The 15,326-nt window shown below is 36.6% G+C and overlaps 1 protein-coding gene across 30 annotated transcripts in view; it reads left to right on the top strand.

The window, feature by feature from the left end:
* LOC135090675 (potassium voltage-gated channel unc-103-like) overlaps nt 1–15,326 on the top strand; it is a 132,383-nt gene that overhangs the window by 79,253 nt on the left and 37,804 nt on the right. For 27 of the 30 annotated variants that reach the window (XR_010262077.1, XM_063987668.1, XM_063987664.1 and 24 more), the window contains 5 exons: nt 493–653; nt 4,117–4,265; nt 7,421–7,563; nt 7,811–8,004; nt 13,183–13,346. Coding sequence is in view for 29 of the 30 variants with exons in the window: in XM_063987668.1 (XP_063843738.1) it covers nt 493–653; nt 4,117–4,265; nt 7,421–7,563; nt 7,811–8,004; nt 13,183–13,346 (811 nt within the window). In the remaining variant the exon portion in view is untranslated. Of the gene's footprint in view, nt 1–492; nt 654–4,116; nt 4,266–4,324; nt 4,474–7,420; nt 7,564–7,810; nt 8,005–13,182; nt 13,347–15,326 lie in introns of all 30 variants that reach the window. The other 3 variants (XM_063987671.1, XM_063987643.1, XM_063987652.1) reach the window with 1 other exon arrangement.

Below are 15,326 nucleotides of genomic sequence, written 5' to 3'. Positions count from 1 at the left end.
TTAGGAAATATGAGAGTAGATACACCATTTTCTTATTGATTCAAACTTTAAAGTAAGAACTCACTAATTATTACTTTGAAATACTATATATCTTTTTTCTTTTAACATAAAAGTATCTCATCATATCTGTGTTTGTATTGTTGAATAATTAAATGGTCTGGCCTCTCATTTCTCACTTTTATGAAATTGCGTTACTTAAGGGAATTATTATTCTCTCTCTCTCTCTCTCTCTCTCTCTCTCTCTCTCTCTCTCTCTCTCTCTCTCTCTCTCTCTCTCTCTCTCTCTCTCTCTCTCTCTCTCTCTCTCTCTCTCTCTCTCTCTCTCAATTATTTAGTGACACTGTCTATCATAATATGTAGAGAGACATAGACATACTGTTTCAGCATAGTTCATTCTGTTAATTATAACCTCTCAGCATTTTTCTCAGGTTTTAATCATTAATTTATGTATTGTTTTAATTTAGTGTGTAATGATGGTGTTTTTCCTTACAGCTCTCATGTATGCCAGTATCTTTGGTAATGTGTCAGCCATCATCCAGCGACTGTATGCTGGCACAGCCCGCTACCACACACAGTTCATGAGAGTCAAAGAGTTCATCCGTTTCCATCAAATACCTAATCCACTCAGGCAGCGGCTAGAAGAGTATTTCCAGGTGAGTAGCTCAGGTAGGACTAGGCCCCAATGGTCTACAGGGAGGCTCTTGAGGAACTACCACTAGTGCTTGATATATTTGGCCAGCCTCATGTTGTTGTATTCTCTTGATGGGATCAGTTTTCATAATGGGGTTAATCAGTTAAAATTGGTTTTATTTTTTGTTTAAAATAACATAAACTAAGTAAAATGAATTTTATTTTACTATACTGTTTATTTTCTTAGAATAACCAGAAATTGAAATACTTATTTGATTATTAATTTAATTTTCTCAAAATGTGTGCCATCAGCTGGTAATCATGGCTTAACACTCATTAATTTATGCTTGTTGTGTTTTACATAATTTGCCCTTCCATGGAAATGGGAAGACTAAAATTGACCACAAATTGTCTCACATTTTTCAGCTAAGTATATCTTGTGCCTGTTTAATATGTTTGTATCTACCAAGGACTTCTAAAATTAAATTGGAAGCTTTGATATTTTTATTTATTTGTAATAAATGTAGTTTGATTTTAGTACCTGCTTAGTAAGCTTGATTTTAATCAAAATACAGAATTTAAATAACAGAAAAATGTATTTGCTGGTTCAGTCATTGTACTGTATTTGTTTTGACATAGTAAAAAAGATAGTGATTAGACAGATATCAGCCTCTCATAGACGCGTGAAAATGTTGCCTTATTGTTGAGTTACTAATCCTTGTAATAATTGGTGTCTGAAGACTGCAGGTAAGCAAGTATTTTGTGTTTGTCTCTTGGATGCCACCTTCAAGGTTTGGACAGATGGCTTCCCTCTTGGGGAGTTAGGTGAAATGTCAGCGGCTCATATTTTGCCACTTTGCTACATGTTGATGACAGTTTTATGAGGTTTGTTTGTCAAACCTGTATTTGCCACCAAGCTGTACCAACTCTGCACATGTGTAGGCAGAGTGTAACTGCTGGGCCTTCAGCTCCTGCTTGGGGCCTTGCCAGTGCCAAGAAAGCTGCAGGACTTGCACACTGTATACAAACAGCCTGAACATTTTATTTAAACCTTTGTTTTCTTATCATGTTTCCCTTTATGCTCCTTTTTTTCTTTAATTTTAGTAAGGCAAGTTTCATTTTTTTGCTTGCTAGTGACTGAGTGTAAAACATACCAAGTTGACAATAGTTTCCTTGAAAACCAGTGATAAATCTTTTTAGAGTGAAAAGGTAATATGTATTTTTGTTTGGGTTCCCTGTTTCTGTATCACAGTACTGTATTGCACCCAAGACCATACCAACAAGTGGATGGAGAGACATCTGTGGGTGGTTTGTGTACTGAAGCACCTTAGAATCATGCAATAGCTCACTTAAAAATGAGTAGTATAACTAAAAGATTAAATATCAAAACATGTAATTTTGAGGAAACTTAGGTTGCAGTTATCATTTTGCTTCAATGCATGATTGGAAAGGTTGCATTGTGAATCTACAGCTGTGTTTGTAAATAGTGTTTGGTCAAGTCTGTACATATTTTTTTCTGTCTGCTTTTCACATTCCTTCCTTTAATTTTTGTACACCTATAACACTAGAAGGTTTGCTGTTGCCTTGTAGATGCAGAATTTGTTCACTGAGCACATAAGGGCCTTCCTAATCCTTTTCTGATCCTTTCCCAAATCCTGAATGCTACACCTCACAAAAGCTCATCCATCATCCACAATAACATCTCCAGTTATCACTTCTGTTCTTTATTTATTGAACTATAGCAGTTATGGTTTCTATTTGGTATCACCTTTAATTTTGCCTTCGTCATGGCACCTTATCATCTTTACACTAACATTTTCAAATATTGAAATCAATTCCTATGTTTCTCATAATAGGAAAATATCATTGTTATATATTTTTTTCAGGAGCTGTTATCAATGGCTTCTTCCTTTATTGTAGAACTATTAGGTTATAAATTAAAATATTCTTTTGCAAAGTTTGTTAGATTTCAGTGTATGCAAACATATGTAATACACATACGTGAAACAGTTGTCCTTTGATCATAATACAAAACTTTATACAATAATTTTATAAGCATCTACTTGCTGTATACCCAACTGTATTGGATATTACTCGAAAGTCATTCAACAGATTGGCCTCTACAATGGTGTTATGCACTTGCGTAGCATGAATATATGATTCTGTTCTTATCTATGCAAATATATGAATATTTGTCACGTGCTCCTTGACTTGCAGTATGGTTGCAAGACACACTAAGTAGCAATTTAAGGTGTTTCAATGCATTTGGTACCAAGTGCCTTCACAGTATGATGGATCATTTGTTTAAACAATGACTACTGCATAAAATGGATGAGATCTTTGAACTCCAATCCCAGCTATGTGGGCATATGGCACAGTTGTAGGGTTTCAACTTAAGAGACAGTCTTTAGCAGAGAAGAGCAAGGGAATATCTATGTAACTCACAGCTGAGGCAAGTTGATTGATCCTGCCAAGAGCTGCTCAGAATGGGGAGGATAACTGCATGGGGCTTGTTCAGAAGAATCCTTACCAGTGGTGATGGCAGATGAGTAAAACAATACACCCACATTCTGTTCCTTATTTATAATGATGTCCCTATTAGATTTTTAGCCAACAAGACCATTGTGTGATTAGGATGCTTTAAAATAGTATATATATATATATATATATATATATATATATATATATATATATATATATATATGGTAATACTTGACTTAAGAATGAATCAAGTACTGCTTCATATCAGTAACATCTAACCAATATGTACTTCTTGGTTCATAAATTGAAAGGAGTACTTCATGCCTTCTACAGGTTGCACCTCAAAGGAATACATCGACTGTATGCATTCATATAAAATCTAAATGATGAGTATACTTCATTGTAATGCAGGATGAGTAAATTTTCAAGTTCCTTGTTGAGGAATAGGATTAGTTAGCTGACTGATATTTACTGTTTTCAAAATAATATTCCATAAAATTTGTACCTAGTACCTTAGCATACATCTCATTTATTGTACTTTTTGTTATTTGAGACCTATCAGTTTATGACATGTGTTTGTTTAGTTTTTGTCTTCATTTCTCATGGTTCTTAGTATCATGATTTTTATTCTTTACTATGTGCATGTATCACCTTCTAACATTTGGTTACCTAAATTATTTAACTGCCATTAGATCGTTGTTGTTATTCTAATACATTTATTCACCTTTTTTTTTTTTTTTTTTTTTTTTTTTTTTTTTTTTTTTTTTTTTTTTTTTACAAACCTCTTATTCCTCAATGTCTAATTTACCATTCCCATAACTTTATCTTCTCTAGCTTTTTTCCACTTCTTTGCATTTGGAGATTCGTCTTATTCCATCCTTTTCACTTTTTGTTTATTCGTCAGTATCCTCTCAGTACCTTCCAGTTCCATGCATCAATCCTGGACTGTCCTCTTGCACTGCTGTTTTGTCCCCACTTTGTCACCCTGGCCCTTTGTCTCCCCAGCACGCCTGGACCTACACAAACGGCATCGATATGAATCTGGTGTTGAAGGGCTTCCCTGATTGCCTGCAAGCTGACATCTGTCTGCATCTCAACAGACAGCTTTTCCAATCCTGTCCAGCCTTTGAAGGTGCCAGTCCAGGATGTTTACGGTAGGTGTTTAGGGGACGTGGTAATTGATGTTTTTTCTTTTGGTGTTCTACCCTAAAAGCACGCTTGGTCTTATACGAATGGCATTGACATGGGGGCGGTGATGAATATGTTTCCCGAGTGCCTTCAGGCCGATATAAGCCTGCACCTCAACCGTCACCTGTTTGATGCTGTTTCGTCCTTCGAGGGAGCAAGACCTGGGTGTTTGAGGTTAGTGTGATCAGTAGCTTCCTTTGCAGTCTGTGACCAAGCAGTTTTATTTCTGACTGCTCCACTTTAGGGTGTTCATGGTGATGCTAACATTAGTGAAACATTACCTTGATTAGAATTATTTTTCTAAATGACAGTGATAGTTTTAACAAAATATTACTGCATGATTAGATTCATCTTAAAAATAGTGATTATGCATTATGTATCCACATATTTGTCAGTAGCAAATATTCCTTGCAAGAATTTTATTAAATCACCGTACAAGAAAAGTTTAGTAGTGTGATAAATGCATTTTGGAAAGCTCAGAACAGCATGAAGCTGACATGTAAAAAGCAAGAAATAGTAGGCTAGCATATTCCCTACATAGTGAAAACTATTTACTGTAAATTGCATATAAATTGTAAATATTAAGATGAAAGATGTATTTACTCTAAAGTCACAAATTATTTCACACACACACACACACACACACACACACACACACACACACACACACACACACACACACACAGTATGCATGGAAATTTCTTATGCCAAAGAGCCAATATTGTTTTTCCTTGCATTATATGGAAGATGATTACAACTGGCTTCTCTGGGAACATGAAATTTTCTAACCATGCCTATTAAAAAAAAAAAGCACAGGAGAGTAAAGTCTCCCAAGAAATATTTATTATGGATTGATGAGCAAAGGAAATCGAGTGATGAGGTATCTTTTACTGTCACCGGGACACCACCATGAATGTACCTCAGGCCAGGCAGCAACTCCTTGGATCCTAAGTATACCTTTAAGTTTGTTTAGCACCAAGCACTACTTATGGTTTGGTGCTGCTTTACATACTTTGGCATTTGTGAGTTGGTTATTCTTCCTTGTAATGGAAAAGTTGACCAAAACTATTGTTTAGAGCTTCTAAATGATGTACTGTATGATTCTTGTAAAAAAAAAAAGGCAACAGTGTTCATGCAGGATTTTGCTCCTGCACATGTTGCTAAGTGTTATACAGTGGTTAACAGACTGTGAGGATCCTTTTCTTTATGATTGGCCTGGAAACAGTCCAGATAGAATCCAATTGAAAACTTATGGTCACACATAAGGAAACAGCTGTGCAGTATGCACACGTCATCTTGGCCCAAACTTGAGGCTGCAGTCAGGCAGCTATGGGTCAGTTTTTTACCTTATCTGCAAAGCCTTGCAACCAGTATCACCAAACACCTTCAGGAGATTGAAAAGTGAAGGGCAAATGCCAGTAAATTTTAAGTACATTCAATGTTGCGTGTTCATTTATGTACTAGTCTCCCTACTAACCATAAACAATATTTTTTGGGCAGTATCAGAACTTTCTGCTCATACTGTATTTACATACATACACACATAACTTTCACATTCACACCTAATCACATATGCTTATATATATATATATATATATATATATATATATATATATATATATATATATATATATATATATATATATATATATATATATATATATATATATATATATACACACACACACACACACACACACACACACACACACACACACACACACACACTTTCATAGCCTCATAAAAAAATTATATTAGGTTTTCAAAAGTTGTATTATGATGGAAAATTTGTGAAAACTTCTGTATGAGTGGAATTATGTTGGGTTCTCCAAATTTTAGGAATAGGTATGCAATCTTTAGATCAGGTTTTGCAGAAGAGGAGAGCCATTTAGCTAATATGAGGATATTCCTGTTCCACACAGATGGAGATAGTAGGAAAATTAGTGACATAAATTTTATTATGATTTCTAGACCTTTTTATTTTATTATCATTTTTATACTTTCGTTTCATACTGATGACCTTCTTTTCCTTCTTTTTAATATTATTTTATTTGTATCATATGGGACTTATGGGATAAGCTGAAGATGTTTCTGTAGAGTTTTGGTAGAGTTTATTTTAGCACTTACCCAGTAAACTACTGCAGGACAGTTGTAAAAGTTTTTTTCCTTGTCATTAGACTGAAAAAGGTGGCATTTCATACTCAGAAAAAAGAACTTGCACCTTATTGTTGAATGTGACATGATCATTGATACCAACCAAGATGTTGAACATTGAATAATTTTAGCATCTAAAATGCTATCCTGTAATATGTGAAAATGGTCACCATTGATTTTGCAGAACTTCTCATGTATCCCCTTTTCTTCTTTTATATTTGCAGGATCCTTTTTAATGCAGTTTTTTTGTGCAGTCATGGTTTGTTTTCTGCCATGTATTTTTTTTTGGATCATAGACTCCTTAGATACTGTAGAGTATAGATATGAAGTATTATCCATATTACTATAGTACTGTAGTGCTCAGGAGCAGCATGGCCCTTCAAGATCCCACAACATAAAGCATTTGTGGGCTCTGCAAGTCTTTTATGCATTACAAATTTTTTTCTTTTTATTTTTTAATGCATTTGCATTTTCAGGTCAGTAATTTGCTATGATTTTTTTCATTTACTTCATTTCAATTGTAAATACAAGAATGGGACATATTTATTTAACATTTTGATATTGATTTTCTTACACTGATATTATTATATTACTTAACTTTTGATCAATTCATTATCATATGTGCTGCTTTTCTGATTTTTTTTTTTCAGAACTTTATATATATATATATATATATATATATATATATATATATATATATATATATATATATATATATATATATTCTCTCTCTCTCTCTCTCTCTCTCTCTCTCTCTCTCTCTCTCTCTCTCTCTCTCTCTCTCTCTCTCTCTCTCTCTCTCTCTCTCTCTCTCTGATGCAGCACACTGTATAATTTTTCTTACATCTTGTCAAGCACATATAAAAATACAGCATTTCAGATTATTACAGTTTCCAATGTACACATGTACAATATTAAGTTTATATCTCATATGATTAATGGACATCCACTATCTTCTGCATTCCAGAGCGTTAAGTATGAAATTCAAAACCACACATGCTCCTCCGGGGGACACTTTAGTGCACAGAGGGGATGTGCTCACCTCAATGTACTTCATCTCCAGAGGCTCTCTTGAAATCCTCAAAGATGATGTTGTAATGGCCATCCTGGGTATGTTTATTATCTTTTACTCATAATTTGTTTCTGCTGTGGAGTACTGTGATTATACTGACTAATGCTAGTGATGAATTTGTACCTTTCTCTTTGGATTCCTGTAAACATCTTCAAAGGAAACATCAAATAAGTAGATCAGTTATAATTAGTGTAATATAAAATATCAGAAATCAACAGATAAACTCACATGTAAGCTCAATATGTGCAGATAGAATTTAATTAAACAGGTTTATTTAATTTGCAGGCAAAGATGACATATTTGGGGAGAACCCATGCATCTACTCCACTATAGGAAAGTCCTCATGTAATGTGAGAGCACTCACCTACTGTGACCTCCATCGCATCATGAGGGACGACATCCTAGATGTCCTGGATCTTTACCCAGAGTTTTCTGAGGAGTTTTCAAGGAACTTGGAAATTACCTTCAACTTGAGAGATGTAAGTCCAGTCAATCATTATGATGACATGAAGCAGCAGGAAAAGTTGAAGCAGTCCTTTGCTGATAGTGATTAAAGAAAATAGATTAGTTTACAAAAAAAAAACAAAAAAAGTTGGAAATAGTTCAGATCATGACTGAATAATGATGTAGTAGTTTTGAGAGCGGAGTGGTGTGGACACATTTGGCACAGTGATGATGGAACAAGTCAAAATGCTTCATAGAGCATTTTATTTAGAACATCACTGTGAGTATATCCAGGGATGGTTGCAGTGATTCCAGAGGCACCACAGCATTTCAGTGCAAAAGATTTGTTGAGAAAACAATTGGCAAGCAAGGAAGGAGCAGTAAGATATGTCCATGAGTTTGCCAGCCTTGTCTCCTGTTCACTTTTCCATTATATTTGTATTTAATTTACATTTAATACCATAGCAGTTCCATTATATCTGAAAACATTCTCTGGCACAAGAGGCATATTATTTAAGTCTTTTTAAACACAACTGTGAGGTGAATTGGAAATGTGAGGGGATAAATCTTGTTTAATCTAGAAAAATGGCCAATTTAGGATGGCTATAGACCCAGACATTGAAGATTTTTTTTATTTCTTTTTTTTATTTATGTAGGAAGGATACTGGCCAAGGGCAACAAAAATCTAATAAAAAAAAATGCCCACTGAAATGCCAGTCCGATAAAAGGGTCAAAGCAGTGGTCAAAAATTGGTGGATAAGTGTCTTGAAACCTCCCTCTTGAAGGAATTCAAGTCGTAGGAAGGTGGAAATACAGAAGCAGGCAGGGAGTTCCAGAGTTTACCAGAGAAATGGATGAATGATTGAGAATACTGGTTAACTCTTGCGTTAGAGAGGTGGACAGAATAGGGGTGAGAGAAAGAAGAAAGTCTTGTGCAGCGAGGCCGCGGAAGGAGGGGAGGCATGCAGTTAGCAAGATCAGAAGAGCAGTTAGCATGAAAATAGCGGTAGAAGACAGCTAGATATGCAACATTGCGGCGGTGAGAGAGAGGCTGAAGGCAGTCAGTTAGAGGAGAGGAGTTGATGAGACGAAAAGCTTTTGATTCCACCCTGTCTAGAAGAGCAGTATGAGTGGAACCCCCCCAGACATGTGAAGCATACTCCATACATGGACGGATAAGGCCCTTGTACAGAGTTAGCAGCTGGGGGGGTGAGAAAAACTGGCAGAGACGTCTCAGAACACCTAACTTCATAGAAGCTGTTTTAGCTAGAGATGAGATGTGAAGTTTCCAGTTCAGATTATAAGTAAAGGACAGACCGAGGATGTTCAGTGTAGAAGAGGGGGACAGTTGAGTGTCATTGAAGAAGAGGGGATAGTTGTCAGGAAGGTTGTGTCGAGTTGATAGATGGAGGAATTGAGTTTTTGAGGCATTAAACAATACCAAGTTTGCTCTGCCCCAATCAGAAATTTTAGAAAGATCAGAAGTCATGCATTCTGTGGCTTCCCTGCGTGATATGTTTACCTCCTGAAGGGTTGGACGTCTATGAAAAGACGTGGAAAAGTGCAGGGTGGTATCATCAGCGTAGGAGTGGATAGGACAAGAAGTTTGGTTTAGAAGATCATTAATGAATAATAAGAAGAGAGTGGGTGACAGGACAGAACCCTGAGGAACACCACTGTTAATAGATTTAGGAGAAGAACAGTGACCGTCTACCACAGCAGCAATAGAACGGTCAGAAAGGAAACTTGAGATGAAGTTACAGAGAGAAGGATAGAAACCGTAGGAGGGTAGTTTGGAAATCAAAGTTTTGTGCCAGACTCTATCAAAGGCTTTTGATATGTCCAAGGCAACAGCAAAAGTTTCACCAAAATCTCTAAAAGAGGATGACCAAGACTCAGTAAGGAAAGCCAGAAGATCACCAGTAGAGCGGCCTTGACGGAACCCATACTGGCGATCAGATAGAAGGTTGTGAAGTGATAGATGTTCCTGTTGAGGATAGATTCAAAAACTTTAGATAGGCAGGAAACTAAAGCAATAGGACGGTAGTTTGAGGGATTAGAGCAGTCACCCTTTTTAGGAACAGGTTGAATGTAGGCAAACTTCCAGCAAGAAGGAAAGGTAGATGTTGACAGACAGAGCTGAAAGAGTTTGACTAGGCAAGGTGCAAGCATGGAGGCACAGTTTCGGAGAACAATAGGAGGGATCCCATCAGGTCCATAAGCCTTCCGAGGGTTTAGGCCAGCGAGGGCATAGAAAACATCATTGTGAAGAATTTTAATAGGTGGCATGAAGTAGTCAGAGGGTGGAGGAGAGGGAGGAACAAGCCCAGAATCATCCAAGGTAGAGTTTTTAGCAAAGGTTTGAGCAAAGAGTTCAGCTTTAGAAATAGATGTGATAGCAGTGGTGCCATCTGGTTGAAGTAGAGGAGGGAAAGAAGAAGAAGCAAAGTTATTGGAGATATTTTTGGCTAGATGCCAGAAATCACGAGGGGAGTTAGATCTTGAAAGGTTTTGACATTTTCTGTTAATGAAGGAGTTTTTGGCTAGTTGGAGAACAGACTTGGCATGGTTCCAGGCAGAAATATAAAGTGCGTGAGATTCTGGTGATGGAAGGCTTAAGTACCTTTTGTGGGCCACCTCTCTATCATGTATAGCACGAGAACAAGCTGTGTTAAACCAAGGTTTAGAAGGTTTAGGACGAGAAAAAGAGTGAGGAATGTACACCTCCATGCCAGACACTATCACCTCTGTTATGCGCTCAGCACACAAAGACGGGTCTCTGACACGGAAGCAGTAGTCATTCCAAGGAAAATCAGCAAAATACCTCCTCAGGTCCCCCCAACTAGCAGAGGCAGAACGCCAGAAACACCTTCGCTTAGGGGGATCCTGAGGAGGGATTGGAGTGATAGGACAAGATAAAGATATGAGATTGTGATCGGAGGAGCCCAACGGAGAAGAAAGGGTGACAGCATAAGCAGAAGGATTAGAGGTCAGGAAAAGGTCAAGAATGTTGGGTGTATCTCCAAGACGGTCAGGAATACGAGTAGGGTGTTGCACCAATTGCTTTAGGTCATGGAGGATAGCAAAGTTGTAGGCTAGTTCACCAGGATGGTCAGTGAAGGGAGAGGAAAGCCAAAGCTGGTGGTGAACATTGAAGTCTCCAAGAATGGAGATCTCTGCAAAAGGGAAGAGGGTCAGAATGTGCTCCACTTTGGAAGTTAAGTAGTCAAAGAATTTCTTATAGTCAGAGGAGTTAGGAGAGAGGTATACAGGACAGATAAATTTAGTATGAGAGTGACTCTGTAGTCGTAGCCAGATGGTGGAAAACTCGGAAGATTCAAGAGCGTGGGCACAAGAGCAGGTTAAGTCATTGCACACATAAACGCAGCATCCAGCTTTGGATAAAAAACGAGGATAGAGAAAGTAGGAGGGAACAGAAAAGGGGCTACTGTCAGTTGCCTCAGACACCTGAGTTTCAGTGAGGAAAAGAGGAGGTTTAGAAGACGAGAGGTGGTGTTCTACAGATTGAAAATTAGATCTTAGACCGCGAATGTTTCAGAAGTTAATGAAGAAAAAGTTGAGGGGGGTGTCAAGACACTTAGGGTCGTCGACAGAAAGGCAGTCCAACCTGGGGACATTTATGGTCCCCTCCCCAGATGGGGACTGCGAGGCTGGTGTAGGAGTCGCCATGATGATTTTAAAATTTTTTGGGTGAAGGGTGTGTGTACTTGTAGTTTTGTGAGGAGGAAGAGAGTTGTCTTTAGAGGGCAGGCTGTGACTGCCCCCTTGTGTTGTGAGACACAAAGGGAAACGTTCAGTGAGGTCACAGCTGGGTTTAATGATAAGTTCACAGCACCCCCTGAACAGTGCTTTAGACCTCACTGGGAGTAATTATCGTTTCGGCAGGTGTCTACTGCCTCCTCCTCCTGATGGAGGATGGTCAAAATATATATATATATATATATATATATATATATATATATATATATATATATATATATATATATATATATATATATATATATATATATATATATATATATATATATATATATATATATATATATATATATATATATATATATATATATATATATATATATATATATATATATATATATATATATATATATATATATATATATATATATATATATATATATATATATATATATATATATATATATATATATATATATACAGTGAAACCTCAGTTCTCAAACTTAATTCATTTCTGAATGTCGTGCAAAATCTGAAATGTTCGAAAACCGAAACTATTTTCCCCATAGGAATCAACATAAAATGGATTAATCCGTTCCCAGACACCAGTCTACATTGTCTTTGTGGCTTATGACAGACACTCCCACAGCCAAGATGGCTGCTTCACAACATTTCCAGCTCACAAATTATTTATCCAGATAGGATGTAATGAATGAACTTAGTGACACAGAACTCATCAGAAGATACTATTTAGACTGATCAAGTGAGGGAAACTTTACAGAGGGACACAGCGAGGAGTAACACATTTACTTCCAAAATGGTGATCATAACACTTAGACATTTTCTGCTGGGAAAATCTACTGGGAAATGCAGTTGTACAGTAGTGATGGCATTAGGGGTCATTGAGAGAGCCATAAGTGGCTCGGGATTACTCCTGAGCGCCAAAAACCGTTTGTTTATATCAAGGCTTTTCAATGGGATCACATTTACCTTATTTCAAAGATTGAATTACTGTCTGACACTCTGTGTCTCTCCTCAAAATATATAGAAATGAAGTAGATATATATAGAAACTATAAATTTGTGATAAATGGCAGCTATTGCTATGTCTTTTAATATTTTAAATCAAGTAACTTTGTTCTAGAACCGAATTATGGTATCACAACCAAAGCAATAATGAGTTCAGAATTTTGTTAAAAAACTTAATTGTTTGGAAAGGGAGGCATTCAGTAACTGAGGTTCCACTGTATATATACATTCATGCATATATATATATATATATATATATATATATATATATATATATATATATATATATATATATATATATATATATATATATATATATATAATACATGTATTGTGTACATATAATTTCACTTGCTCCTCCCCATCTCTTCCTTACAATGCTTAAGTTTCTCACAAGGGCATTTTAGTGGTCCTTCATGCTCTCAACAGTTTAAGAATGAGCGACAATTTTCCCATACTTTGCAGGAGGAAGTAGCAGGTGTGGATCCAGCACTTCTGCGAAAGTGGCCTGCCCAAATGGAGCGGAGCAACTCCCAGGAGGGTGAGGACGTGAGAGCTGCCTTCAGGCTACCGAGGCAGCGGAGGCGACAATACACCCGGCGGCCGTCCAGTGGCGAGGAGAGCGACTCGTAAGTGTTGAGATGCACATCATGATTACTGATTGTTTGTAAGGTTTTTCAGACTGCTTCTTCCCCGTAGAGAATTTTCTTCATCTTTTCTTTTTTTGATATATATACACCTGGATTCTCCAGCAAATCAGGGAATTTGGGCCTTAGGACAGTGCCTCCTAACAGAGAGAGAACGTTGGTTTTGGCACTACAGAACTATTGGCCTAAGTGGATGCCCTTCTTAACCTGGGACCATGGCCAGGGTTCAAACCATGCACCTGAGGACCCATTGGTCCATCTGCACATGTTATTGCTGTACCACACCGGGTCCATGCTTCTTCCCATTTAAGATACTTATTAAAAAATAACCAGCAGATGAAAATATTGGTAGCAAGTGAGTTAGAAAATGTGGGATTATTCTGATCAAGTTTAAGGTTGTTAGGGGTAAAATTTGCTTAAGAGGTTATTTTCAAAGATATTCCTGTTTTCTCATTAATTATTACATAGTAAGCAATCTCCAAAGTACCATATTTTTATAGTTGGCCTTATTCTATTTATATGCCATGCTAACATTCCTGAAAGGGTACTAGCCAAGGCAGGGAGACACTTTACTTTGTTTCATTCTAGGAATAAAAAAATATAGGAGAAAATCCCCTGTCTCTTCCTTCTGTCCCTTTCAAAAAAGCTTTCCTTTATAACAAGCAGAGTATATGAATATTCATAATATAAATCCAGTGTCTCAGGACTGGATGTAGGTTACCTACCCATAAAGCTGCCTCAAGTATCTATATGCATGAGACAAGAACAAACTGAAAACAATGTAATATTTTATTTGTGGTCAGCTGATTTCATCACTGATTATTAGAATAATGTTGTTGGTTATTATCTGAGAAACGTACCTTATGTATTTTATGGCTTTTAAAAAACTGCTTTATTAGCGAGTCTAATGTGTTACAGTTGGTTAAATCTTTTATCATGCTTTAACTAGTTAAGCTCCTCTTTAGTGTATCAGATAATACTGTAATTATTACCAGTATGTCAAATATTATTGATGTTGATAGTATGAGAAACAGCAGTGCATGTGGGTCAGAAATTTGACATATATGTATTTGAGTTCTTTATATCTTTGTTATAGCTGAGTTTTAGTAATTAATTAATTAATGGTAATATGCTTATACATTGGCCATCTTTCATACTCTTAGAATGTTAAGAAATAAAAGAAAAGGACAAGAATGAAAGATTTTCAAAGGAAACTTATTTGTTCATATAATACACACACGCACGCACATGCTCACACACACACACGCGCATGTACACACACACACACACACACACACACACACACACACACACACATCCTAACCAAACTGGATAGATATAGAGATGGGGTACTATGAGATTACTCCCCTCCCATAAACCACTACTAGGTAAATAAAACTAGGTAAATATACACACATGCACACACACACACACACACACATGCAATAAGTGTGTAAAACTGCAGTCTGTAAGAAGTGAGCCATGTAAATTATAAATACACAGATCAATGAATACTTTGTAGATGACACATTGAAAGTAGTGCAAGCAGATGATGAATTTACTTGTTTTCTTCTTTGCCAGTGTAGATAGTTGTGCACTATTGATTTCATTTTTTTATATTGTGTGTACCTTAAGCATCAGTCTCTTCACTGTATTTCACTGTATATGTATATATACAGTTAATGTTATATATGACTAGAACTTTTGCCAATGTGAGCGTCACATTGCACAAACTGGCAACTTGCTCCTTCCTGGCCTGAAAAAAATCTACCAAGAGAAAATAACTACATGGAAACTTAGTTTGTCCCCTCATATGTTTCTGAAAATATAGTATTATGGATTCATTATTTGACATATTGATGTAAGGGAAAGGTATCTTTTGTAATTGCTCCTCGCTCCTTGCTTCAGCTAACAAAACAGCTGTTTTTGTTTTAAACAAAGTGTTCTAGTGAAGTGATGCAC

This window comes from Scylla paramamosain, chromosome 35, assembly GCF_035594125.1.
Source record: "Scylla paramamosain isolate STU-SP2022 chromosome 35, ASM3559412v1, whole genome shotgun sequence".
Classification (NCBI taxonomy): domain Eukaryota; kingdom Metazoa; phylum Arthropoda; class Malacostraca; order Decapoda; family Portunidae; genus Scylla; species Scylla paramamosain.
This window is presented reverse-complemented; position numbering and strand designations above follow the sequence as displayed.